Genomic DNA, 26,974 nt, shown 5'->3' on the forward strand with positions numbered 1-26,974 from the left:
ATCCCGCGGCCACACAAATGTCATGAATGGAAATTCCACAGGACCATGCCCACGATGAGGCCATGCCTCTAGTGGAGTGCGCCCTGATGCCCAGAGGGCAGGGCAGGCATTTAGATGCGTAAGCAGAGGCGATAGCGTCTACTATCCATCTAGACAGTGTCTGTTTAGAGGCGGCCAGACCTTTGGTGCGCCCCCCAAACGACACGAAAAGCTGCTCAGCGCGTCTGAACGCGGCAGCGCGCGTAGTGTACAATCTCAGAGCCCGCACCGGGCAGAGGAGATTGGCGTTACGCTCACTATCGGATGAAGGCAGAGCTGATAGGGAAATAATCTGAGCCCTGAACGGGGTACCAATCGCCTTCAGGACATAGCCATGTCTAGGTTTGAGAATGACAACAGAATCATTCGGACCAAACTCGAGACACGCGGCGCTGGATGAGAGCGCGTGAAGATCCCCCACGCGTTTTACTGAGGACAGAGCCGTCAGAAAAACGGTTTTGAGCGAGAGGTATTTTAGGTCCACAGACTCGAGCGGTTCGAACGGGGGTGCTTTCATAGCTTCGAGAACTATAGAAAGATCCCAGATAGGAACCGAAGGGGGGCGCGGAGGGTTCATCCTCTTAGCTCCCCTGAGGAAGCGGATGACTAACTCGTCTTTGCCCAGGGACTGAGCGCGTCGGGGTTCAGAGAACGCCGCGACGGCTGCCACGTAAACCTTGAGAGTGGAGGGGGACCTGCCCTTGTCCAGCATCTCTTAAAGGAAAACAAGCAAAGACGGCACCTCGCATGACCGTGGGTCCAGATGTTTGTCGGTGCACCATTTTGAGAACACAGACCATTTAGACGCATAGAGCCTTCTCGTGGAAGGTGCTCTAGCCTGTATGATAGTGTTTCTTACTCCTTCTGGCAAATCAACGAATAGTCGTTGATCACCCATGCATGTAGCGCCCAGCGCCGTGGATGGGGGTGCCAGATCGTGCCGCGAGCCTGAGAGAGGAGATCTTCTCTGACTGGGATGGGCCACGGGGCTGTCTGCGACAGCTGAGTGAGCTCCGGAACCCAATTCTGACTCTCCCAACGCGGGGCTATGAGGAGCACCGAGTGGCGTGTGTCCCTGATCCTCTGAATTACCTGTGGTAGCAGAGCGATCGGAGGGAATGCATAGAGCGGGCGGCGAGGCCATTCCTGGGCTAGCGCGTCCTCGCTCCTTGAGAAAAATATTGGGCAGTGAGCGTTCTCTTCTGACGCGAAGAGGTCCACCTCTGCTCTGCCGAATAGCCGCCACAGTATTTGGACCGTTTGTGTGTTCAGGGACCATTCTCCTGAGGAGATGAGGTTCCTGGACAGAATGTCTGGGCCGTCGTTCAGATGGCCCGGCACATGCGTCGCTCTGAGCGAGAGCAGGCGGCTCTGAGACCAAACTAAAATGCGGTGTGTCAGTAGGAAGAGATTCCTGGACCTGACACCGCCCTGACGGTTGAGATAGGAGACCACAGCCATGTTGTCCGAACGGATCAGGACGTGGTGTCCCCGAATGAGCGGGAGGAAGCGCGAAAGCGCGTTCTCGACCGCAAGCATTTCCAGACAGTTTATGTGTAAGGGGCTTTCCTGTGTCGACCAATGGCCGAAGGCCGGTGAGCCCTCGCAGACTGCACCCCAACCCGTGTTGGATGCATCTGTCGAGATGACTTTTCGGCGAGAAAAGGTCCCCATCGTGACGCCCTGTCGAAACCATTCTGCTACTGTCCATGACTGCAGCGCCGTGAGACATGTCTGCGTAACTCTGATCAGCTGGCGGCCCGTGTTCCACGCGCGGTGGGGTACACGGCTGTTTAACCAAAGCTGAAGCGGACGCATGTGCAGAAGGCCCAGCTGAAGCACAGCGGAGGCTGAGGCCATGTAACCCAGCATCCTCTGAAAAGTTTTCAGAGGTGAGCGGGTGCCCATCTGAAACGAGGCGGCCAGTCGCTGTACACTGCGCGCGCTGTGTAGACAGGCGAGCCGTCATCGTGACCGAGTTCAAATCTATTCCTAGAAAGGAAATCGATTGACTGGGTTGAAGGGAGCTCTTTGTCCAGTTGACAGAGAGGCCCAGCGTTTTCAGATGGTCGAGGAGAACTGCGTGGTGCGACAGAAGCTCCGTCTGTGATTGGGCCAAAATCAGCCAGTCGTCCAGATAATTCAATATGCGCAGCCCCTGGCTCCGCAGGGGGGCAAGCGCCGTATCCATGCACTTCGTAAATGTGCGGGGCGCCAGAGATAAGCCGAACGGGAGAACGGCGTATTGATAAACATGACCCTCGAAGGCGAAACGTAAGAATGGCCTGTGACGGGGATTTATCTGGATCTGAAAATAGGCGTCTTTCAGGTCTAGAGAGATGAACCAGTCCCCCTGGCGCACCTGCGCGAGGAGTTTCCTGGTAGTGAGCATCTTGAACGGTCTCTTCATGAGCACTTTGTTCAAAGACCTGAGATCTAAAATCGGTCTGAGGCCGCCGTCTTTCTTGGGAACCAGAAAATAACGGCCGTAAAACCCCGACTCGGTCATAGATGGTGGGACTCTCTCTATGGCGCCCTTTTGCAACAGCGTCGCAATTTTTGAGCGGAGCGTGCCGGCGGCCAGCGGACTGACAGTAAATTCGAGCCGCGCGCGCGCACGAGGCGGGCGGCGGCGAAACTGTAGCAGATAGCCGTCCTTTATAATGCTTAGCACCCACGGGGAAATGCCTGGAATGGCTTCCCACGCTTTGGGGCATGCGGCTAGTGGCCGAATGGCTATATCGCCCTGATTGCTGCACATAGCGGGCTGGACACAGTGTGTGGGCGCGCTTTGAATGTGTGTGGCAACGGGATTTGCACTCAGAGAGGAGTCTATGGGCCGTGAAACAGAGCGAGCAGAGAGGGGACACGCGCACAAGCTCGTGGGCGTGTTTATGTTCTCTGATATTAGAGCGGGCTGTGCCCGTTTCATGTGATGGGGCTCTGATAGAGACACGGGGTATGTTATGCTTGTGTGTATGGGTGAGCACATGATTGTGGGCACATTTTCTACACAACTGGCAAATTTTCTCTTTTTGAGATTTCTCTGGGTAGCCGTAAAAACGGCTTTTTGTCGCTCGCAAGCAGGCTGGGACACCGGCTTGTTTGTGGCGGTCAACACTACAGCAGTCGGCGAAATAACGGGGACTGACAGAGGGCGAAGCTTTGACGGCGGTCCGGCCGCAGCGGGAGAGCACCGTCGTTTTCTTGACTTTGCTAGGCAGACTTCTGATGATCAGGCTTCAGCGTGATCTTAGGTCGCGGGCCTCGTGGGGGCGGCGGTCTGCGGCGGCTGTCAGAGCGAGAGCGAGGGCGGCCGCCCTGTCTGCGCTGGGCTGTTTGAGTCTGCGGAGGGGGGCGCTGTGGTGGAGCTCTGGCAGGAGGCTCGCGAGAGCGGCCCGCGGAAGAGCTAGCGCGGCGGGGCAGAAACAAATTCATCGCCTGAGTAGCTTTCTGGACCTCAGAAAAGCGATCGATGATTCCCGTGACAGCAGATCCAAAAAGGCCCGTCGGGGAGAGGGGCGCGTTAAGAAACGCGGCGCGCTCAGAATCTCCCATGTCGGCGAGCGTGAGCCATCAGTGTCTCTCGGCAACACAAAGGCTGGCCATGCATCTCCCCAGAGCTTGTGCGGCGGCTTTAGTGGCGCGAAGGGCGAGGTCCGTAGCACTTCTCAGATCCGTGACAGCGGGGGAGGGGTTTCTACCGCCTTCGGCCCACTCACGGAGAATATTGCTCTGTAATACTTGGAGGACAGACATCGAATGTAGCACTGCGGCGGCCTGACCGGCGGCGGCGTAGGTGCGAGCATGAAAGCTCGAGGTCGCTCTGCAAGCTTTCGAAGGAAGCGCGGGGGAAGAGCGCCATCTAGCAGAGGGCGGGCAGAGGTGTGCGGCGACCAAGTCCTCGACGGGCGGCATGGCTGAGTAGCCTTTCTCGGCGGCTCCGTCCACCGAGCGCAGCGAGGCGGATATATCAGAGCGGTTTCTAGCCTAGAGCGGGGCATTCCAGGACTTCGTCAGCTCTGCGTGAAGTTCAGGCAGGAATGGAGCGGCCCGGTTGCACGCGGGGGTCGAGCGCCGATGAAAAAAGCTGCCGTCCATCCGGTTCGGGGCCTGCTCGGGTGGAGGAGACTGCTCGAGACCGAGGCGTTCGACGGCCTGTGAGAGGAGGCGCATTAGTTCCTCCTCTATCCCGGCGCGGATCCCCGCCGATTCTCTCGTGGATCCGAGAGATGACCATTCTTCACTGTCAGAAGCGAGCAGTGAACAGGAGTCCTTCTCCTCCGCGTCGTCATCGGAAGCGACAGAGCGGCCACTCGGCGGCAACTGTATGTCCGGCAGGGGCGGGGAGGGAGAGCGGGAAGCGGGAGGCGGCGGCGGCGGCCCGCATTGTTCCGCTGGGGGCTCCGGCGGCCTCTGGGAGCGGCGTTTTTTCTTACGTGGCGAAGAGGAAGGCGGCGCGGGAGCGGATTTTGCTGCCAGAAGTCGTGCCCGCAGGGACGACAACGGCAGGCTCTCACAGAAGTCGCATCCTCCATCCGCGAGGGCGAGTTCTGCGTGCTCGAGTCCCAGGCAGAGAGCGCAGATGACATGGCGGTCTCCGTCCTCGAGACGAGCGCGGCAAGAGCCGCAGGAAAAACGAGACATCTTCAAAAAGACGCTCGGCTCTTTTAGATATAATAGAGAAGGATACAGTCGTCGGATGGCGCTAGCTTGCAGGGCGGCTGAAGGTGGCGAAGACGGCCGGCTTCTTCAGGGTCCGGGAGCTCGCTAGAGTGATGCCTTCTCGACGGCGACGGCTTTTCTCAGGACAGCAGAAGCGTGCAGCTTGCTGAAGATGAAATGAATCAACATATAAGCCTGGGAGAGACTGTTATATACACCATGGCCACGCCCATTCTGGCGGGCCATGACGCAATGAGCGCGCGGGCGCCTCTCATTGGAAGCGGGTTCAGCCCCGCTCTCCCATAGGCTTAAGCAGTTCTCTCTGAGCGAACCAATGAGCTGCTAGCTAGCCTGCTCTAGGTCTGCCGCAGAGGAACTGCGTTGTGTATGGATACAAATTATGAAATAATTTTTGGCTTCAATATCTCAGCAAAGATGAATCTTTCCCGCAGCGTAAGCTAGCTTACGCAATACGAGAGAACCTCTCGTAAGAGAACGTCCACACCAGCGGACCATATCGTTCTGTTTATTCTAAGCGCATGCTGGAATTTGTCGTCTGCCACTTTAAATGCTCGTGCTCTTTAAAGCAGCATTGAGATGTATTCGTTCATCAGCTGGAGAAAGTGATTCCAACGATATTGTTTCTTTGTGCCTTTATCTTTATAGTTGTGGTGTGAACTCTGCTATTCTTTTATAATTAGAATGATTTTTAGAACTTTGTCTTTATCATTATTACTATTATAGTCCTTGGTGACGTGAACCAGACCTTAATTTTGTACTAAAACTAGTTAACCAAAAAACGAAGTGAACATAGCTACTGTTTTGATTTACGTCATTAAAAAGCATTGTGTCAGTTTCTATGTACTAGCCAAATGCAGCATTTGTGATAATAATAATAAAAAAATACTAGATGGAGGATGGAGTGCTTATAATGGAACAGTGGGTCATTTGTGGGCATAGCAATTGTGGGCAATGTATGATTGCCTATTCACCCCATTATAAAATTATCCATTTTATCTCCATCCTCTTTTTTTTGTAATAAATCTTGTATTTGTACAATGCTCTGCCCACACTGAATGCACTATAGAATTGCCTTTGATGGATCTTTTCATGCATTTGCAATTATTTTGCATGCCTTGCATAGTTTCCTTGGCATTTTCCTCTGGTTTTGAGGCCTAGCTTGTATTGTGTATCAGCTATCTTCCCTATTTTCATGATATGCGCTTTATGTGCATTGTTATGGAAACTATTTTTGAAAAATGTGCTAGCTTGCCCATGCAAAACCTGGCAAAACCTGCCACCATTATGTTTGGCCTGAAACAGTTTACTTTTACATTTATTAATTTACCCAGTGTTTTGAGTGGTTGATCACTGCCCACCCAAACTGATTTAAAGGGATAGTTCACCCAAAAATGAAAAAGTCTGACATCATTTACTCCATCTCAAGTTGATGGCTGGTAACCAAACAGTTGATGGACCCCATTGACTTCCATAGTATTTTTATTATAGAAGTCGATGGCTACCATCAACTGTTTGGTTACCCAAATTCTTCAAAATATCTTCTTTTGTGTTTAGCAGAAGAAATAAATTCATACAGATTTGGAATGACATTAGGGTGAGTAAATGATGACAGAATTTTTGGGTAAACTTTATTTTTAATTGTTTTATGATTTATTTCAACAGAATTTTTATTGTAATATATATATATATATATATATATACATGCATACAGACATACATGGTGGCTGAATTGTTTAAGTGTTTATCTGTGATTGAAATGGAGAGCGTGTGTGCATGTGTGAGTGGACAGTGTCTGAGTGCTCTCCTCTCACCTACCTCGATTTTATTTTATTTTTATTTTGAATGTTTAATGTATTAAAAGGGCCGGGGTAATGAATTATAATCTTTAATGCAGAGAGCGATCGATACGTCCACAAAATAAATCAGCTTTTTACTGAGAGCGTCAAAGCCTTTAATACACTGGGGGAGAAACAAGTGAGGGAGAGGAGGAGAGCGCGCAGGGAGGGGAAGGGAGCATGACAGGAGCCGTTGATGGAAGGAGAAAGCGGGAACGAATGGGGTTAGATGAGAGTGCTTCAGAAAGATGCTATCACCGGTGACCACATTTCAGATGATCCCAACAAAGTCTTGGTATCTTCAACAAACCCCAGGGAGTCAGGAGGTCACACCTCTCATCTCGCAATAGCTGCATACGATTTGTTACGTATAAAAATCTGGTTGCTTTGTTTTATGCACCTATTTTCGAAATTCGGACAACTTCAAAATTCCTTTTCTTTGTTTGCCATTGCAAGGCTGGAAAAATAAGTGTTTTTGGCATCTTCATGACAATAAATTGATTTAAAGTGCTTGGTCTAAACATTTTGAATGCTGCATCTTTAAGACATTGCATAAAATGTGGTCTACTGGATGACAGTCTCTGAACTCATGTGTATCGTCGTGCTCAGTATATCATCAATTCATCGACAAAAAGGTCTGCGGACTGACGCATTTTGATTAATGTTGCCATGACAACTGCATAATTCATGAATTGTATTAGCGTTCCATTTGTCGTTTTTGAGTTATGATTAACCCCAGCCAAGGATTGTCACACAAAAAAAATCTTTGCCCGCACCCACGTTGTTTTAAGACCCCCATCATCTTCTGCCTCCTTCCTAAATGTCAAAGTCTCCAAAGTGTCAGCTTCTTTCCAACGAGACAGAATGAATTAATCTGCTCTCATAAATATCTTGTTAGCATCAGTTTGTATAAGACACTCTCATAATTATACAGATACAAAGGCAATAGCACCCCAACCACTGGGCATTATAGTGCCACATAGCGGTGAGATATTGGAACTGCAACCTTATCCACTATATATTTTAGTATAATAAATATTTCAGTGAACTCATGGCAGTTGCATGCCTATAAATATGATGGCTGTATCATACATATGTGCTTTAAATCCATTTATTTGTTTTCTCAAAATAAATGTACTAATGTGCCGTTTAACCATTACGTATTGTAAGCGTTTGCTATACTTTACAGATGTTTTATGTGTAAAATTGTTTAAAAAAATAGTTAAATGAGTATTAAAAAAATATGAATGCTTTAAGCTTGTTTGTTGTCGGAGTCCTGTGGCTTGTCAAAACTGGAGTGAAAATCTACAGAATAGAAAGAAAAGATTTTGTTAGTGAAATCAAGCCATATTCAATAAATAAAAGGAAGTTCTTATTTTACTGATTAAGTGGCTATTCACAATACCTAATTAAAAAGCAAACATAATTCTTGAGCTGAAATGTATGTTTTTGTATATGTTAAATGTATATATTCATTGACAAGATAAAAAAGCCCAACATTATTTTCAATTAATAAGACAATGACATAGGGTGAATAGGAAAGAATAGACTGCTTGGTTTTATATTGACTTCATAGTCTTGTGAGACAATCTGTTTATCCTAATTGCAAGTGAACCCATATTTGATGTCTGTATTGTATTGTATTTTTTTACCTTTAACTTTACCTAGTTTTGATCAGGAGATCATGTCACTATGTCGGCATCCACCTAGTTGTCAAGCCTCTACCAGCTGACAGATTAATTTTGTTCCAAAATATCATGAAGTTTTATAAGATGTCAAAAACAAAAGATACGGGAAGTGTTTTGTCCTCTGTTTTAAAAGACAAGCCTATAAATCTTGCTATGCTATATACAATTATATGATTTATGGATTGATTTATTTAAAATTCTCACTATTGTTTGCATCAGAATGTTATCAGTTATGACCCCCTAGTAGAAAACCACTGCTGTAGACTGACCTTCAGTTCCAGATGATACACGGCTGACATCTGAGTGTGCAGGTGAGATGTTCTCCTCACTATCAACTAAAACACACATACACATATTATTCTCAACACAAAATAAAAACAAATCCATGTTATTTTACAACCTTCAGCAAATAGATTATCTTTACTCACCTCTCCCCTCCTCACTTGGGCTGTCCTGGCTGGGTGTAGGACTGCCGTCATATTCCCAGAGGGCCGTGGCGCCTGTTTGGGAAGAGCGCAGGCGGGTACGAGGTTGTACGCGCTGATCTCCTGGACTGAAAGACTGCGAAATTCCTCCCTTGCCCCTGCCGAGAGCCCAGCCGTGCCGGGAGCCCAGCTTGCGCCGACCGGTCCGCAGATTAGCCTTGGGTTGCTCATCTTCAGCCTGAGATGCAACTCTCCTTAGTAGACTCGGGGAGACTGGAGCACTGATGGGATCCCCATGAACTGAGGGGAGAAATATTGAAGAGTGTTATTTTGTAAAACAAAAATGAGATCTTTTTTTGCTCTTATGGATGAATCTCACAAACCTGACAATTTATTTATTTATTTTTTTTTTTTTTTTTTACAATTTTCTAAATTATTAAGCATATTATCCCCCCAAATTCTCAATATTTTAATGCACAAAATAAAATAATTAAAAAAAATATATATATAAAAATACTATTTATACACTATTAATATTTGTGCTACTTTTAATTTGTTGATAATATATGGCGATTCAAAAAATGCAATCAGAACCTAATCAGAATCAAGAAAAATGAACATAAGAATGAGAAAAAAAATACAGTGCATCCAGATACATTTTGGATAATTTGAATTTGGAGAGAAAAGTGCTAAATTGTACTGAAAAAAGTTACATTTATATATTTGTCAAAATTCTCTTTATGAGAATGACAAAGAAAAACTATGATTAAAATAAAGGCAAATTTGAAATATTGAAAAAATTGCAATACCCCTTATTTGCTTAAAATCTTGATGTTAGGAGGTTAGGGAGTTAATGCCATGTTAAATATTATCTACCATATAGACATAGAAAATATAATTTATAAGTACTGTAAAGCTATTTAGTATTATATTACCATGAATCTAAATGCTGTATACACTCTGTGCAATATTCATTTGATCTGCAAATTCCATTCCGTTGTTCCTTCACATAAACACAGAATTACTGTTCTGTTTGTGATCCAAGGGAATAGCATAATGTGGTAGGGTAACAGCATAATTCATTGTTATGGGCTTTGGGGACCTTTTTTTCTGTTTTACAGAGTCCAGGGGACCCTGCAGTCTTAACTTATTGGCACTCTCTGTACAATATATCTAATGTTATTACACCGGTCATACAGCTCTGCAGTCTCACCAGGCACTGGGGCTGGAGAGATGGGGGCACCGTCTACAGCATCCGCAAGGTTCTCGATACTGCCAGCAGCAACAAACTGAGCACGGCCTTCTTTGCTTCCGCCTTTAGGTTTTATCAGCTTCTTCATGCGGTCCGCTATCCAGTTTGACTTCCTGAAGCCACAAGAGAGTGAAATAGAGCATACAATGAGTTAAGCAATGCGTCTGTGGTGACAGGTCTGCTAGAGACAGATGTTAAAGCCTGACTAACTTTGGTTGTTTAGGTGGATACATGCCAGGCAGACCCGGCTCCAGAACCCGATACTGATCCATTATCTTCTCCACCAGCTTCTGCTTCTCCCTGCGCAGCTCGTTGAACTTGTCACTGAGGTGGAGTGAGATGGACAGATGGGAGAGAAAAACATGAGTTATTTACTGATGCAGGTGGTCCACTGCTGGACGCTCTACGTGGTGCACGTGGAAGTAGTGGACAAATATGAGCTACAAATTTTGTTTGTGTGTTCGTACAGGTACTCTCTCTGCTGGTTGTGGTGCTGGTCTCGGCTCTCCAGGCTGCTCTCCATTAGGGCTTTGTTTTCTTTAGCCAGATTCTGGTTCTGCTCAACTAGATGTCGGTTCTCCTCCTCCATGTTTGCCTTCAACTGGGTAAGGAGCTATAACACACATAAATATTAGGGCAATAAAGTATACAGTAAATTCGTTTTTTTTTTTTTTATGTGATTAATCTCAGACACAATGAAATTTGCATCCAAAAGTCTGAGAACACAAAATATAAACAACATTAAAAAAAAATTACAACATAAAATGAATAATAATTTAATCTCCAATCATTTTTAAATAATTTATAGTTGTTATTTGTTTAATTTTTAAATGATCATTTTTGCATGAAAATATTTAGTACAAATCACAAAAACACACACACACACACACACACACACACACACACACACACACACACACACATTTATTATTTTTTTTCTCTCCAAGGCTACATTTATTTTATCAATATACATTAAGAGCAATAAAGTTGTAAATCTATTCTAATCTATAAAATAATCTATCTATAAAATAATCTAATCTTTCCTATTTATTATACGTGTTGAAAACAATTGCTGCTTAATATTTTTGTGGAATCTGGGATACATTTTTTGCATGATTATATGATGAATAGATAGTTAAAAATGTATTTGAAATCGAAATCTTTTCTAGACATCATACATTATAAATGTCTTTACTGAAAATGTAATGTGTCCTTGCTAAATAAATCTGTTGATTATTTAAAAAATCAATCAATGTTGAAAACTGTTTTTGCTGCTTAACATTTTTGTGGAAACAACGATACCATTCAAACATTTGTGGTGAGATTGAAAGAAGAAAGACATTAATACTTTTATTCATCAAGGATGCATTAAATTGATCAAAAGTAACAGTAAAGACATTTATAATGTTACAAAAGATTTCTATTTATTACATGCTTTAATAAATTTAAGAAATAAATGTAATAAATACAAATAGATGCTGTTCGTTAAACTATTCATTAAAGAATCCTGAAAAAAGTATCACCTTTCCACAACAATGTTAAACAACACAACTGTTTCCAACATTGATAATAACTGAGTTTCAAATCAGCATATTAGAATGATTTCTGAAAGATTATGTGACACTGAAGACTGGAGTAATGATGCTGAAAATTCAGCTTTGCCAACACAGGAATAAATTACATTTAGATATATTCAAATAGAAAACTTCTTTTTGTTATAAATAATATTTCACAATATTACTGTTTTTACTGTATTTTTGATTAAATAAATGCAGCCTTGGTGAGCATAAGAGACTTCTTTCAAAAACATAAGAAAAAATTGTAATGTTTCCAAACTTTTGACAGGTACTGTATATAAATTCCACTAAGAATTGGCATAATGTGCATTGTGCTCAGACCTGGTTCTGGCTGCTGAGACGGACGTTATTGAGATCCAGCTTTTGGTTCTGCTCTTTAAGAGTGTTGAGTTTTCCCTCCAGCCTAGTCCGTTCAAGCTGAGCCGTACTCAACTCTGCCCGCAGAACTGAACTCTGAGCCAGCAGCTCGGACTGTACCTGAACCCACTCCTTCTGCATGGTCTGATATCTACACATAATAAATACATTAAACAGGTGAATCTCACGAAGGTCAAAGTCTTATTTTACACCCAAAATTTTCATTTCTCTTTATTTTGAGGTGAAAGGGTTTATTCAGTATGTATAGTTAGTTGGATAACTCTGTTTAGATTGGGGCTTTGATTACTAGTCTAGATGAGTAGACAGACAGTTGTAGAGACAGACTCACAAAAACATGTCTGGGCTTCAAGGGTTAGTTCACCCAAAAATGAAAATTATGTCATTAATGACTCACCCTCATGTCGTCCCAAGCCCGTAAGACCTCCGTTCATCTTCGGAACACAGTTTAAGATATTTTAGATTTAGTCCGAGAGCTTTCTGTCCCTCCATTGAAAATGTATGTACGGTATACTGTCCTTGTCCAGAAAGGAAATAAAGACATCATCAAAGTAGTCCATGTGACATCAGTGGGTTAGTTAGAATTTTTGAAGGATCGAAAATACATTTTGGTCCAAAAATAACAAAAACTACGACTTTATTCAGCATTGTATTATCTTCCGGTTCTGTTGTCGAGCCGCATTCAGTGACGCTGCTGACGTAAGACGCTGCTGACGTGTATCTGGTGCGTCCGTGTATTTGGGTTCAAATAAATATGGCTGGGCCATAAATAAAGTCGTAGTTTTTGTTATTTTTGGACCAAAATTGTATTTTCGATGCTTCAAAAAATTCTAACTAACCCACTGATGTCACATGGACTACTTTGATGATGTCTTTATTTCCTTTCTGGACAAGGACAGTATACCGTACATACATTTTCAATGGAGGGACAGAAAGCTCTCGGACTAAATCTAAAATATCTTAAACTGTGTTCCGAAGATGAACGGAGGTCTAACGGGCTTGGGACGACATGAGGGTGAGTCATTAATGACATAATTTTCATTTTTGGGTGAACTAACCCTTGAAGCCCAGACATGTTTTTGTGAGTCTGTCTCTACAACTGTCTGTCTACTCATCTAGACTAGTAATCAAAGCCCCAATCTAAACAGAGTTATCCAACTAACTATACATACTGAATAAAAGCAAACCGTCTCCTCCGGGGTTATGTACTTTTTTTTTCTTTCATCCTGTTCACCAAAGCAACAAGCTTTACAAATATTTTTCATAGGCTTTCACACCATGGCAACAACTGTTTGAAACCGGGCTTTGAAATGACTCATGCTCTGGTGAAATTTTTGGTGGGGCATACCATCACCACACTGGGTGAAATGCAGTTTGTGGTGGGTGTTAGCATCACTTCCTCTCTCTTTTCTATGAATGTGTGCTCAACTGTTACTTTAACCCAGTGTTGTGGTCACTGTAATTATGACTTCCTCTCACCTTTCACTGTCAATTTTCAATCTCTCCAGCTCCTTCTCGCTCTCCACCTGCCCTTGTGTCACTTTCTCCATTTTCTGTCTCTCCATGCGTATCGATGCCTCTGCCTCCTCCAACTGTGCTTTTTGCTCCAACAGCTCCTTATATCTAGACAAGTATGGTATTTTAGAACATTTTACAAACTTTAAATGAAAGGTAATTTGGAAAAATCATAAATTAAGAGAATGTATTTTTTAGCCAATGTCAATTTAAGTTCCAGTTTAATTTGATAATAAAGGCGTGTGGAACAACAATAACAGTAAACCAATAGTATAATAATTATGTTTATATAAATATACAATTTATTATTTCCAAACCACACAAAATTCTCATCAAGTTTATATATATATATAAATTCTATAATATATAATTTTTTTACAATATATAATAAATTACACACTGCCCGGTCAAAAAAAAACAAAAAGTAAACGGTCACAAATAAATGTGATGTTATTTCAATCAAGAGGTGCATACATTTTTGGTCAAGATCTTGTATTGACACTCTGTAAAGTCTACTCCAGCACATTCCAAAGACATTCAGTGAATGTAAGGTCTGGTGCCAATTCATGTGTGAAAATGCTCCCTCCCAACCGTTCGTTCTCAATTTGAGCCTGATGAATCTTGACATTGTCATCCTGAAATATGGCCATGATGTCTATTTCTACATGGTTGTTTGAGAACTAAAAAGCTACACACTCTGTTGCCAAAAATATAACATGCTAGAAACATAATAATCACTGCAATAATGATCCAATCATAGACTCTTAAGCATTTGCCTATTTAAATGGCAAGATGACTTTTCTTTTTTTTTTTTGTGGTTGGGCAGTGTATATTATGTTGTTTAACATATTTTTTGGGGAATCTACACTTCAATCATTTTACTAATTTTTGAAGTTGTATGTTATATTTATCGGTTTGTAGCCATGTGTATTCATATTTCGATTTGACACAGATGGACTTTAGACAAATTTTGACAGGATTGTGTGAATAATCTTAAATTATTATTTTTAATTAATTAATTAAATTTAATTAATATTATTTTTCATCTTAGGCCTCTTATGTGAACAAGCTAAAAATCATCATTATTATTATAAATTAAATTAAATTAAATTAAAGGACATTAAACGTCTGAGGCACTGTACCTGGCCTCAGTGTCTTTATATTGAGCTTCTAGACTGCGACTGCTGCTTTTCAGTTGACTGTGTTTGACCAACAACTCTTCTAACTCCGCCTCCTGTCTTTGTTGCAGAGCTGTCAATCTCTCATGATCCCGCCTTACAGCCTCCAGGCGCATCACTGACTCCTCCTTCTCCTTCAGCCACACCCTCGATTCGGCCTCCAGAGCCGCACACCGCAGTTCACTCTCATTGCAACGTGCCAACGCAGACGCATGTTCGGAGCTCAGAGACGCCTGTTCCACCTGAGTGAGAGAAAGAGGGTGAAATAAGGCAGATATAATGAGAGTGCGGTCATTCGGGTGAAAATAACACGTTTATTAAAAGCCTGTATAATTTAAAGTGCTGTACATTTATGATCCGTCAATAGTATGATTGAAACCCGTGAGTGTCCGCCCACTATAAAACTAATATGGATTTAAACAGATGTCAGTTTCTAAAATACCATCGGCCTTTATTTCAGCGTCAAGGGTCCATTTTGAGACCAGCAACCCACACTCAATCAAGCACTCACCTGTAGTTTGGTGTTGAGGGCCTGTAATTTAGCACAGTTCTCTTGCAGCAAGATGGAGTGGCGCTGCAGGGTGTCCAACTGCTCCCTGAGCTGAGCACAGGCTGACTGAGACTGAGTCAGCTGAGACAGCAACACCTCCCGCTCTCGCTGCAACATTGCATTCTGGGATACAACCATAGGTACAGAATTCAGCATACAGAGCCGGCAAGTTATTATCAGTTCATTTAAAATGTAATCAGAATCCCCGGATAGCGTTAATAAAGTTTAAATAAAGAGATGCGTAAAATGGCCCTATGGGGCCCAAAACGTAATGATATTTCAGTAGGCTTTTGGAATTTTATCTCACCTCCCTCTCCGTATTAATCAGTCTTTGACTCAATGCCTCTTGGCTTCCAATGCCAGTCTCTGCCGTTGTGTGCGGTTGTTTGTTCAGTGCGTTTTCAGTGTCTTGTGCTGCATAGATAGAGCCTGTGGGCCCTGAGTTCTGGTTGTGGTTATCCTTATCTACAATACTGACAGTGGGCTCCTGGGGGCCTTCTGCCAGCGGTGGAGACTGTCTGTTTGATTCACAACCCTCGATCCTCTGTGCGTGCGAGTCAGGGGCTGAAAAGGCAACCTCTGGAGCAGACTGTTGCTGTTGTGTAGCTGCCATTTCAAGCTTGCTCTGCAGCTCTTCAAGTGTTCGGTTAAGCTGTGTGACCTGATTGGATAACTCTTGGGACTGGGCACTCTCATTAGCCAGATCCTGGTTGTGAATGGGATATTAAAGTTAGACAAGTGCTGCATCTAGCCAGCTTCATCAAGAACCAACCAAGTGCCTCTTTAGAAAAACCTGAGCTATAAGAGCTTTCATTAATCTCACAAAGATGCTTTTTCAGCACAGTTGTCCAAGGAGGGGAAATCTAATTGCACTGAGGATTTTCAGATAAGAAAGCAACTTGAAAACAATTACTTGGTTGAAAGGAAATATTCAAAGCGGCCCATTTTGCAATATCTCAGCTCAATGGGACCTCCAGGCAAACATAATTGCAGAAATATGGTTTACCAAGGCGCTATACTAATTGTTTTTATCGTTCAGATATCGCATACAAACACTTTGAATACTGCACAGACCTTTGTTAGAGAGTCAATTTGGGCCTTGCTCTCAGCGTTGAGTGTACCGAGCTGCAGATTCTCCTTCTGCAGCTCCTCGAACTGTGCGCATGTCTCTTTGAGCTGAGAAAGCTCCTGACACATGCGTCTGTGGGCAGATGACAGATGTAGTGAGTTCTTATGCCATGCTATTTGTTTCATAAGATCAGATATAAGGACTCTGTCAAGGGTTTGGTGTGAAAGGAATAGTTCACCCAAAAATGAAAATGTATACTCATCCTTGTGTTTTGCAAAAATGATCAATGAATGATTACTTAAGCTTAGGTCAGAAGTGCTAAAATATAGTGCACAAGTCATAACTACTGTGGGGAGGGGGGTTGGTCATTTTTGGAGCTTGTTAAACAAGTTCACTATGACATGACAATGGAAAAAAGCATAAAGTTCAAACAATATTTGGTTTAGAACAACATGAGGATGAGTAAATAATGACCCATATTTATTTTTTGGTGATGTATATCTTTAAATGAAAAGGTCCTATTGCATGTACGTATATCTGTACCTGTTTTGTGCCTCTAGACTGCAGGCTCGCTTGTTGCAATGCTCTAGGGCAGATGTTGTGCTTTCCAGCTGTTGTCTAAGTCTGGCCATCTCTCTTTCTCTTTGTCGTTGCTCACGCCGTTGACTGTCCAGCTCTGCCTGACACGCTTCCTTCTCCTGCTCCAGTCGCGTGACTTCAAGCAGAGCTTCTTCCCGTCCTCTAGTCAAAGACTCCGCCTCCACGCCGGATTCTCGTAGTTCAGCTTGTAGCTCTTCTTCATGCCGCCTGGCAGACTCCAAGGTCCGCCCCAATCTTTCAAGGTCTGCCTTAAGGTTTTGGTTGGTCAGCTCTAACTGATCACCCTATGAGAAAATAATTGCCCTTAGTCAACAAACACACACTCGCTTTTCTTCCCATTTAATGAAATAGTTCACCCAAAAATGTATTTTTGTTATAATTTACTTATGCTCATATCTCTATAAACTTGTATGCTGTTTAATGTTCCCTGAAGTACAATAGAAGATTTTTGTGAATGGTGAATAAGCATTCAAAAGGCAAATAAAATCATACATTTAATATGTATTTTAAATTGTAATTTATTCCTGGGATGGCAAAGCTTTATTGTCACATGATCCTTCAGAAATCAGTCTTATATGCTGATTTGGTGTTCAAGAGACATTTCTTTTTATTATCAGTGTTGAAAAAAATTGTGCTGCTTAATGTTTTTGTGGAAACCCTGATAAAAAAAAAAACTGTATTCCTTGATGAATATAAAGTTTAAAAGAACAGCATTTATTTGAATTTTTTTGTAACAATTTACATTTACTGTATACTTCCTGAATAAAAGTATGAATTTTTTTCAAAACAAAAATCTTACTGACATAAATGTAATCTACATGACTTGTATGCTAAATTAAAAATCTTCTGAAGCTATATGATAGCATTGTATATGGATTTAGAAAATCTCCCCTTTCAGAGCAGCTCTCAAATCTATATAAATCTATGGCATTACTGACATTAAACATACAAAATAAGAGAATTATGAGATGAAAATTTGTGAGAAGCATATAGTTTGGTTTGTTTCTCACACAAATCCATATAATGCAGCATATATGGACTACTATATTCATATGAACTACTTTTATGGTTCTTTATGTCCTTTTTGGAGATTGACAGCCTTAGTTCTTATTTACTTTAATTGTATGTCCCGGTATCTTCTTTTGCTTTCCACAGAAGAAAGCAAGTAGGTTTGGAGTCTGGACAACATAAGGGTGAGTAAATGATGACAGAACTTTCCTTTTTTTTGTGAACTACCACTTTAAAGACCAATTACCAACAACTATTGACATCTCATTACTGTTACCCACACTGATGCTCTGCCCATTGTGTTTTTTGATATCCACTCATTGTTACAGCATAATTTTAATGTAGGCACCATTAATCTCAATGTTACCCCAGTCATGTAATCCATATTTTGTAGTACAGCAAAAGGCTGAACAAATAACCTGCCTCACCTTGCGTACTGCAGCCCTGAGTGAGTCTATGGTGCCTCTGAGAGTCTCTCTCTCCCTCTCCAAGGCTGCTCTCTCTCCCTCTAACTGAGCAATCACTGCAGCTTCCATCTTCTGAAACTCCACCTGACTGCGCAGACTCATCAGCTCCTCCTCCTGCTGCATAGATTCACCCTGTAGCACCTGACAAATAAACACATTAGGTGGTTATTTAGCAGACGCTTTTATCCATAGCAAATCAAAGCGAAATGCCGTTGCTAACGGCACAATGGTGATGATTCATGGATCGGTCCTTGAGGAAATCAAGCCGGCATCTTTTAGAATTACAATGCCAGATCATTATGCCATATGAAACAATGGCTAAAAGTGGAAAAAGTAATTATTGTGAGAAATAGTCTTTGTTTTACACGGGTCTAGTTACCATATTGTATGTCTTTCTTAATTGCTAGTGGCAGGGAGTTGTGTTTATACTTGGTGAGTCTTACTTTGAGTGGATTGTGAAGGAGTGGATTGTTAACTTGTGCAGTGATGTAGTAATTCGTTTTTGTGTGTGTGTGTGTCACTGTCAACTTGATGGTTCATTACCTCTATCTGTTTCCTAGCCCCCATAAGGCTCTCTGCTGCCTTCTTCAACCGCTGGTTCTCAGCCTCCAGGAAAACCAGCTTATGATCTGCCTCCAAGACCTTCTTAGTCTGCTCTGCCAGTTTGGAGCGCAAATCCTGGGCCAAAGTGGTTTGTCTGTCAGCCTCTTCCAGGGCCTGCTGAAGCTGGTTATGCAGGGCAAGAGTGTCTTGGGAGAATTTATCTTCTTCTGTCTTCTGGGCTTCAGTGCTGAATGTCTGAGATGTCTCTTCTGTGATGTCTTTCTTCCTTTCAATTTCTTTCTCACCCTCTGCCTCTCCTCTCTCTTTGCTGTTCATTTCATCTATAACCTTCTTTTTTCTCTCGCTGAGGATTAGGTTGCCCCCCTCTCCCCCCTCTCCATCTTCTCTCTGGGGTTTTATTACGCCTTCTTTTCCATCATGTTTCTCTCTTCTGGTGTCATTTCCCTCGCATTCCCCTCTTCGGATTATTGTCTTTTTTCCATCTTTTCCCTCCGAGGCTGTTCTCTCTTCCTCTAGGTCTTTCTGGTTTGTCCTCAGCTCTTCGAGATTTATCTTCAAGCTGCTATTTTCATTCTTTAGACACTCCAGCTAACAGTTGAAAGAGAAATGACAGAGCCTGATTCATAGAGTTGAGATGAGGACAAAATGACAGTAGACAAAATTCTTGGAATAAATGTCTTTAAATCCATCTAAAGGGCCTCACCTCCTTGAGGGTGTTTTCAAGCTTTTGTGAGAGTTGGTCCATGTGTCTTTGGAGCTCTTCAGTCATCTCAGGTGAGTTGGCCTGCTGAGCCTACATGAGAGATGGGAACATGGGAAACCTGAGAATTGACACGAATCAGTTTGTTGCCAGAGGATAAAACTGCCGAAAGACCCACTGACCTCTTGTTCAGCCTGCAGAAGCTCTAGCCGTCTCTTCAATTCAGCGTTCTCGTTTTCAGCTCCCAGAAGCCTCAGTGAGGAAGCCTCATTTACCTCCTCACTTAGAGGCTTCAGATCTAAATGACAGTAAGAGAGACAGACATGTAGACACGTTATTAAAGGGATAGATCACCCAAAAATAAAAAATTCTGTCATAATTTACTCACCCTCACGTTGTTCCAAACCCATAAGACTTTGGTTAATATTCAAAATACAAATTAAGACATTTTTAATGAAAGAAGGTTTCTGTCACTCCATTGAAAGTCCAGGTAGCCAATACATAGAAGATCCAAAAAGGTCATAAAGGCATCATAGAATGAATCCATATCAATTGAGTGGTTTAATCCTTTAAGTCTTGTGAAGAGATACAATCGCTTTATATGATGAACAGATTTAATTTAGGCTTTTATTTTGTGCTTTTAAGATTAACCAAAGGCTTATGGGTTTGGAACAATGTGAGGGTGAGTAAATGATGACAGAATTTTTATTTTTGGGAGAAATATCCATTTAATAACGTGTCTTATTAAGAATTATTCCTCCCTTTAAGAACTATCCCTCAACTCTAAAATGAAATTTCTATCGCCAACTCATAAGAAATAACGCAAGATGTTTACACTTTTCTTTTCCACACATTGGAAATGGATGAACACTGTCAAGCTTCAAAAAAAGATAAAAAATCAACATGAAAGTGTTATTTGTCATCATTTTTGGAGCTCAGCACTGTCTGTTCCCCATTCATGTTCATTATATGGAAAAGAGCATCCAGAACAATGCTAATCTTTTCCTTTTGTGCTTTACAGACAAAAGAACAACATACAGGTTTGGAACGGCGTGATAGGATGGGATGTAAATCTATTCATAAATGTCTATTTCTAAACATGACAGCTTGATTTACATATATATGATTGATATACATACACATGAAATCAAGAAATCAATCATCTAGCTGTGACAGTTGAGTCGTAATATCAAATCATGCATAATTAAACCTACCAATCTCAGGCATTATTTCTTGAACATCCTCGTCGGACTCTAGGTCTGAATGGAGGAATTGCTGATGAGTCTCTCTTTGACTGACACCCACAGAATGAACTTGATGCGTGAGATCCACCTGCAGACTCATATTCATCTCCAACAGCTCGTCTACCCTCTGTCTCTCAACATCCCGCTCCTACACAAATCCAATTATATACCCATATAGCATAATGGATGTACATCATACATTTTAGAAGAATGCAATTCTTTCATTTAACTTCATACATTTCAAAGTAAGTTTTAGAAGTTTTCTTCTAGCTCAACATAATCAATCAAAATGAGTTCATGGCAATAAAGCTCTATAAGTCCATAAAGTCATTCATACACCCTCCATATCCACAAGCTTCTGCCTGAGAAGAAGATTTTCCTTCTCCAGTTCCCGCAGAGCAGTGCAGCGCGCCCGAGCGTCAGCCAGCTGCTCATCCAGAAGAGCCTTGTTCTCTTGCAGCGAGGCGCAGTACTGCTGCTGCTCCTGTAGGGCCACAGAAAATGTTTTACCAATCTTCATGCTGCTCTAAACCCGTCTGACTTATTTTCTTCTGTGATATTTTTGCAGAATGTTCACTCTGCTGACCAGGGACTGTCTTGTCTGCCTATTTATTTATGATTATGTTTTATGACTGATCACAACTTTTCCACAAAGTTGATTATTTGCCTGTATGCATGTTATAACTAATTATCCAATAACTAAGCTAATGTTATTTCCAGATTAAAGCTCTCCACTTGGTTAATCTGAATTCCCAAAGTTTGCTGTTAGTAAGATATATCAAGGGGAAAACAAATGATCACAGTTTCCACAAAAATATTAGTCAAGTGTTTCATTAGGCACAACTGTTTTCAACATTGATAATAATAAATGTTTCTTGAGCATCAACTCAGCATATTAGAATGATTTCTGAAGAATCATGTGACACTGAAGACTGGAGTAACTGCCATTACACTACGTTAATATATTTTTTTAATATAATTTATTAGAAACATTTAAAATTGTAATAGTATTTCAATATTTAAGTATCTTGGAATACCATGTAAATACATGCATGGTATTTTAAACTGTATTGTATTTGCTCTTTCAACCTAATGTATTTTTAAATATGCAGAATTCCTTTTGTGTTTAACAGAAGAAAGAAAGTCTTATCCATTTAGAACGACATGAAGAGTGAGTAAATGACATAAATTTCATTTTTGGTTGAACTATTAATTTAAACGTAACTTCATTCAATTTAATGTACCTTTAGGTTTGCTTTTCTACAACTTTCATTTCATTAAACTGATCATTTGCCAGAATACATGTCATAAGTAGCACAAATAATACTAGATTATAGCGCTCCACTTCTTCATTCCAAAGCATGATGTTTCAGCCTGATGTATATCTCCTCCTCTACCTTCAACTGTGTGCGGTACAGCTCCATGCTGCGGAGCCGATGTGTGCTGTTTTTCAGCTCCGCCTGCAGTTGCTCTACTCTGGCTGCACGCTCACGCAGACAGTCCAACTCATCTTTCACACCCCGGCTCACACGCACTTCCACCTGCAACGATCGGTTCTGAGCCAACCAAACATAGGATGGTATGTCAGTGAAATGAGGATCTATCCAGTGTCCATACACAAGTTTTAATGTTCATTATACAGTGTTTATTATCAGTGTATTATGCTCACTTCCTTCTGTAGTTTCTTTATTTCTTCCTCCATAGTTTGCATTTCTTGCTTGTAATCTAGTAGTTGATCACCTGTGTCCTCCCTGTAAAGCATTTTGATTTGTAAATATCTTTAAAGGTGAAGCGTAATTTCTGTGCCACTAGACTAGTGTAACCAAACTAAATTGTAAAAATAATGACAGTTTTTCATTGGTTAGAGAAGTAGAAATCCCGCCTGAAATTCTCAAACCAATGTAATTATGTTGGGAAGTAAAAAAAAAAGAAGATGTATCTATTGATATTTCAACTCAAATCACACACATAACTTTTAATAATTATAATAATAAAAGGGACTTGAATTGAATAAAATTAAAGTACATATGAAAATAACGTTCAAATGTTTTTGAAAGAAGTGTCTTATGCTCACCAAGGCTGCAATTATTTGATCAAAAATACAGTAAAAACAGTAATATTGTGAAATATTATTACAAATTGAAATATAATTCCTGTGATGAAGAAACTGAAATTTTCAGCATCATTACTCCAGTCTTCAGTGTCACATGATCCTTCAGAAATCATTCTAATATGCTGATTTGGAATTACTTATTATTAATGTTGAAAAAAGTGCTGCTTAATATTTTTGTGGAAACAGTGATACATTTATTTTTAACTGCATTAATTATAATTTTTTTATATAATATAATATATATATCGAAGTTTTGTAACATTATACAAGTCTTTAATGTCACTTTTGATCAATTTAATGTGCTCTTGCTGCATCTGCATAAAAAAAATTTGTCCTTACTGACCCCAATTTTTTTAACGGCAGTGTATATTGTCAATCCACGTATTAAACATCACATATGCGTTAGCAAAACAACTCACAGTTCCTGTTTGAGTCGGCGAAGTTTAGCTTTGCCCTCTGCTAGCTGCACAGCCACTCCCTCGGGCGGTCCATCACCAAACCCACTCGACGTGGTTATATGGGCTGTAGATGATTCCCGTTCCTGAATAAGTTCTGCTATCCTCTAAATATCAAGAGATAACAGAGACATCCAAAGCTAAAGAACACCCTTTCTGAACACTACTTCAAATCTAGCCTCACCTACTAGCATAAGAAAATGCCAACATAAGTTCTTCTCTCACCTCTAAGTGTGTGTCTCGTTGGCTTAGCAGGTTCTGGATCTGTTTGGCCATGGAGCAGAAGAGAGTCTGCAGCTCGGCTCCATTCAGCCCACACATGTCTCCAAACTCCAAAGGAAGCACTGCGCTCGGGTCCTGGGTCACCTGGAACATGATGGATCACAGGGTTAGTGACACTACACGCTTTAGTTTGAGATTATGCTCAGGTTATCATATGTTCAAAATTCACTGACCTCTTGTATGCAAAGTGCAATCTCTGCTTGTGTATCAATGTCCAAGCACTGAATTTGCTGAATAAACGTTTCTTTCCTTTCACACTGGGTGAAAATGAGTCATAGGAACAGAGCAATTAATTACACACTGTAAACATCAATATGTTTTTCCAACATTATACTCTAATCAATTTAACAGTGCTGAAACTCTCCATTAAAGATATTAAATGTGTTTACAGTGCTTCGTTACCTGTACTGCACAACCCAGCAATAACAGTAGCAGTCTTCTGAGCTCTGCAACAGCGCCCTCTATTGACAGGGAATCCGACATGACACCAACTAAGGATATTTACTTAAAAATGTGTACTTTTTGGCTCATTTATGTTTATGTAATAAACAAAACCACACCTGTCAGGGGATCTCTACCTAAAACAGCAACATTTGGTAGCGGCATCAGCACCAGCTGCTGTAGATTCTCCTGAAAGAGAAACGACAACCATTAAAACCTCTTGGTGCTTTACTGTCATCCCAGACAATGCACAAGTAAGAGGTTTAAGTATGACACACATTGGCGCACAGAAGAAAGTTATTCATATGCAGTCATGGCCAAAAGGAAACAAACAAGATTGTGTAAAATAGGCTTATTTAATCTGCGGCAACTGACATCTCATTTAGTATGAGTAATGATCCTGTTATTACAGTAGGTAATTTTCTAATGCCTTTAAAAATTACTCACCCTTACAAAAAGTACTGTGGCAATACCATGGTACAGTGATTTATAGGATGGCACTGAATGATTACTAAATTCATATACAGTGGTATTTACAAATTATAACAAGGTACTTTAAAGAACACTGTAACAAAATTCAAAACCATGCAATTACCATGGTACTTTTTTTGTAAGTGTATGTAGGATAATTTAGCTAAAACCGTAAAATGCTACATCCTCTGTAAATGTTCTTATATCACGCACATAAGTTTAAAATACGGTTTCACTTTATTTTACAGAACATGTACTTGCAGTGTAGTTCAGGTTTAGTACCTAGTTATTACCCAGTTATTGTAATTACTATAATAAGTACACAGTATGTTCATTAGGGAACAGGACTGTAAAATAAAGTGCAATTAAAAATACACATGTGGGTATTTAGGGGCCCTACAGGCAAAAACAGTGTTTTTTCATGCATCTGTCAATTTTCAGATTTTGGGCTTTTTGGCTTTTCATAAAGTGTTTTTTCAGACTAGTGGACAGAAAACATCCAAAATACACCTTTAACTGTATCTTTTAGAGCACTTTATCTATTTGCATCTGTAGATTTCAATACAGTGTCTTTAAACGCCGTTTTCTGAAAAAGAGTTTTTCTGGCTCAATGTAGGAGGAAAAACTCTTTTTGAGAAAACGGCGTTTAAAGATATATACTTGTTGTCTAATTAAATATGCTAGTTTTCTCATAGATAAACCAACTACTGTGGAGTTGGAAAGCACACTTCAATTAAACTTTTAAAAGAGTAGTGTCAAAAATCCAGATAATGCAGGTCAATGCATTATAAGCTAAATCATAATTTACAGTAAAAAAAAAAAAGAGTGCAAAAAACATGTCCACAGCTAGGACATTTGAAACAAGAAGTGAAACCACAGAAACCAAAAAAAAAACATGGCTAACTTGTTCCACAGCAACAGGCGCAGTGCATGCTGTTTAGTGAGCCATTCGTATGCTATTTACCTGAACTTTACCATCAGGTGCTGGCAGCATTTTGATTCTAGTTGATTTTGCAGTTAATCAAGCAATATAATGTATTTGTGGAATGTCCTTGTAAAGACTTTTCTCATGTTTTCACATAGTAAATTGATTGATGCCTTAATTCAGTACCTGATAGTATGATCTCAGGTGTCGATTGAGGATGGAAAAGTTCTGCACTCTGAGAATCTTGTCATCACCCACATTGTGGTAGATTTGCTCTACCTTTGGATTAGGATCACTGATTAAAGAAACCAAACAAACAACAAAAACGTTGCCATTAGCTGAGTCACTGTTGAAACTAGGCCATCATCAATGAACTGTTAATCCGCTTTTTTTTATCAAACTACATTATTAAAAACAGAATAGATTAAATTATTTAAATTTTTACACTTTTGAGTCTTTCTTACATGATCCTCATGACCTCATTGAGGTAGACTCCATTGGTAAGCTTCAGGTACTGCCTCACTGCATTCTGGGAGTTGAAGTTTACTTCCATGTATTCCTGATAGAGTGATCCAGTCTCCTCCTCATCGACAATACCCTCAAATAGATGCACCTTACAGACAATGAAAACAATGCCCTGTTCATATCAAGGACTTCAAGGTGTGAATAAAAACTGAGTAGGATCTGAGTATAAATGATCTTTGTTCTCTGTTGTGAATGCTTGGTTTTTCCTGTGCCTGTCAGAATCTTATGTAAATTCAACGTTTCATTATGACTTCTAAATTATAAAGATATTTTAAGATGTCTCTCGCTGTTGAAAGCTGTGTTTTTTAACATGTTAGCTTGTGTTTAGCTGATCCAAGCTGGTCATTAGCTGCAAAAAATAGACAGATATAGGCTAGTTGTGGCCAGCTAGTAGCCAGTTTGTTGCTAGTCCAAGATGGTCTATCTCAACTTGGACCAGAAACCAACTATAGCCTAATATTGCAAAACACGGTTAACTGTGTAATATTAAATTTTCAGCTGGAAACAGTGTTGATCATTGTTTATTTGTTAATGATTAGATTTACCAAAAAAAAAAAAAAAACATTAACTGATTTCTGAACATCATTTATAGTTTATATAATTTATAATTTCTGAACTGGTTTGAAAAGTTTACAAAACATTTTACCGAACAAAATGAAGACTATCAAAGAACTTTAATTGTTTTTGCGTACCACCTACCCATGTAACAAGTGCACTTCCCATAAATTCTTCTAACATTTCCGTAATGTTTACGTCCATCTTCTTTTGTACCGTACCTGATCAGTTTTATTCCATAAAACACAATGGATTATTTAAATAACAGACTTTGAAGAGTACCTTCATGGTTACCGTAATTCTCTTGACAATAGACTGTCAAGATAGATCTGTTTAACTGTTAACATCTTTGCTTTTTGTGCCTGTCCCTTCCCTCATTAGTCACACTTCAAACCACACCGGAATCTAGAGTTGCATTGCATTGGGTCTGTTCCC

The 26,974-nt window shown here is 40.9% G+C and overlaps 1 protein-coding gene across 1 annotated transcript; it reads right to left on the reverse strand.

The window, feature by feature from the left end:
* Window positions 1-7,429: 7,429 nt before the first annotated feature.
* Window positions 7,430-26,964, reverse strand: ccdc88b (coiled-coil domain containing 88B). The gene is made up of 29 exons (XM_056257286.1): window positions 26,684-26,964; window positions 25,924-26,072; window positions 25,646-25,754; window positions 24,183-24,252; window positions 24,025-24,083; window positions 23,796-23,879; window positions 23,566-23,706; window positions 23,305-23,447; window positions 22,442-22,523; window positions 22,170-22,328; window positions 21,110-21,256; window positions 20,743-20,920; window positions 19,711-19,826; window positions 19,532-19,621; window positions 18,808-19,416; window positions 18,226-18,405; window positions 16,733-17,073; window positions 16,195-16,321; window positions 15,428-15,826; window positions 15,082-15,243; window positions 14,535-14,812; window positions 13,357-13,500; window positions 11,824-12,010; window positions 10,393-10,538; window positions 10,136-10,249; window positions 9,887-10,038; window positions 8,677-8,973; window positions 8,518-8,583; window positions 7,430-7,865 (listed from the first exon to the last, which is right to left on the reverse strand). The coding sequence occupies exons 1-29, from the start codon at window positions 26,741-26,743 to the stop codon at window positions 7,813-7,815; spliced, it is 4,842 nt and encodes a 1,613-aa protein (XP_056113261.1). The 5' UTR covers window positions 26,744-26,964; the 3' UTR covers window positions 7,430-7,812.
* Between the last annotated feature and the right edge of the window lie 10 nt (window positions 26,965-26,974).

Source organism: Rhinichthys klamathensis, unplaced genomic scaffold (assembly GCF_029890125.1).
Source record: "Rhinichthys klamathensis goyatoka isolate OS25496 unplaced genomic scaffold, OSU_Roscu_1.1 h1tg000136l_1, whole genome shotgun sequence".
Taxonomy (NCBI): Eukaryota; Metazoa; Chordata; class Actinopteri; order Cypriniformes; family Leuciscidae; genus Rhinichthys; species Rhinichthys klamathensis.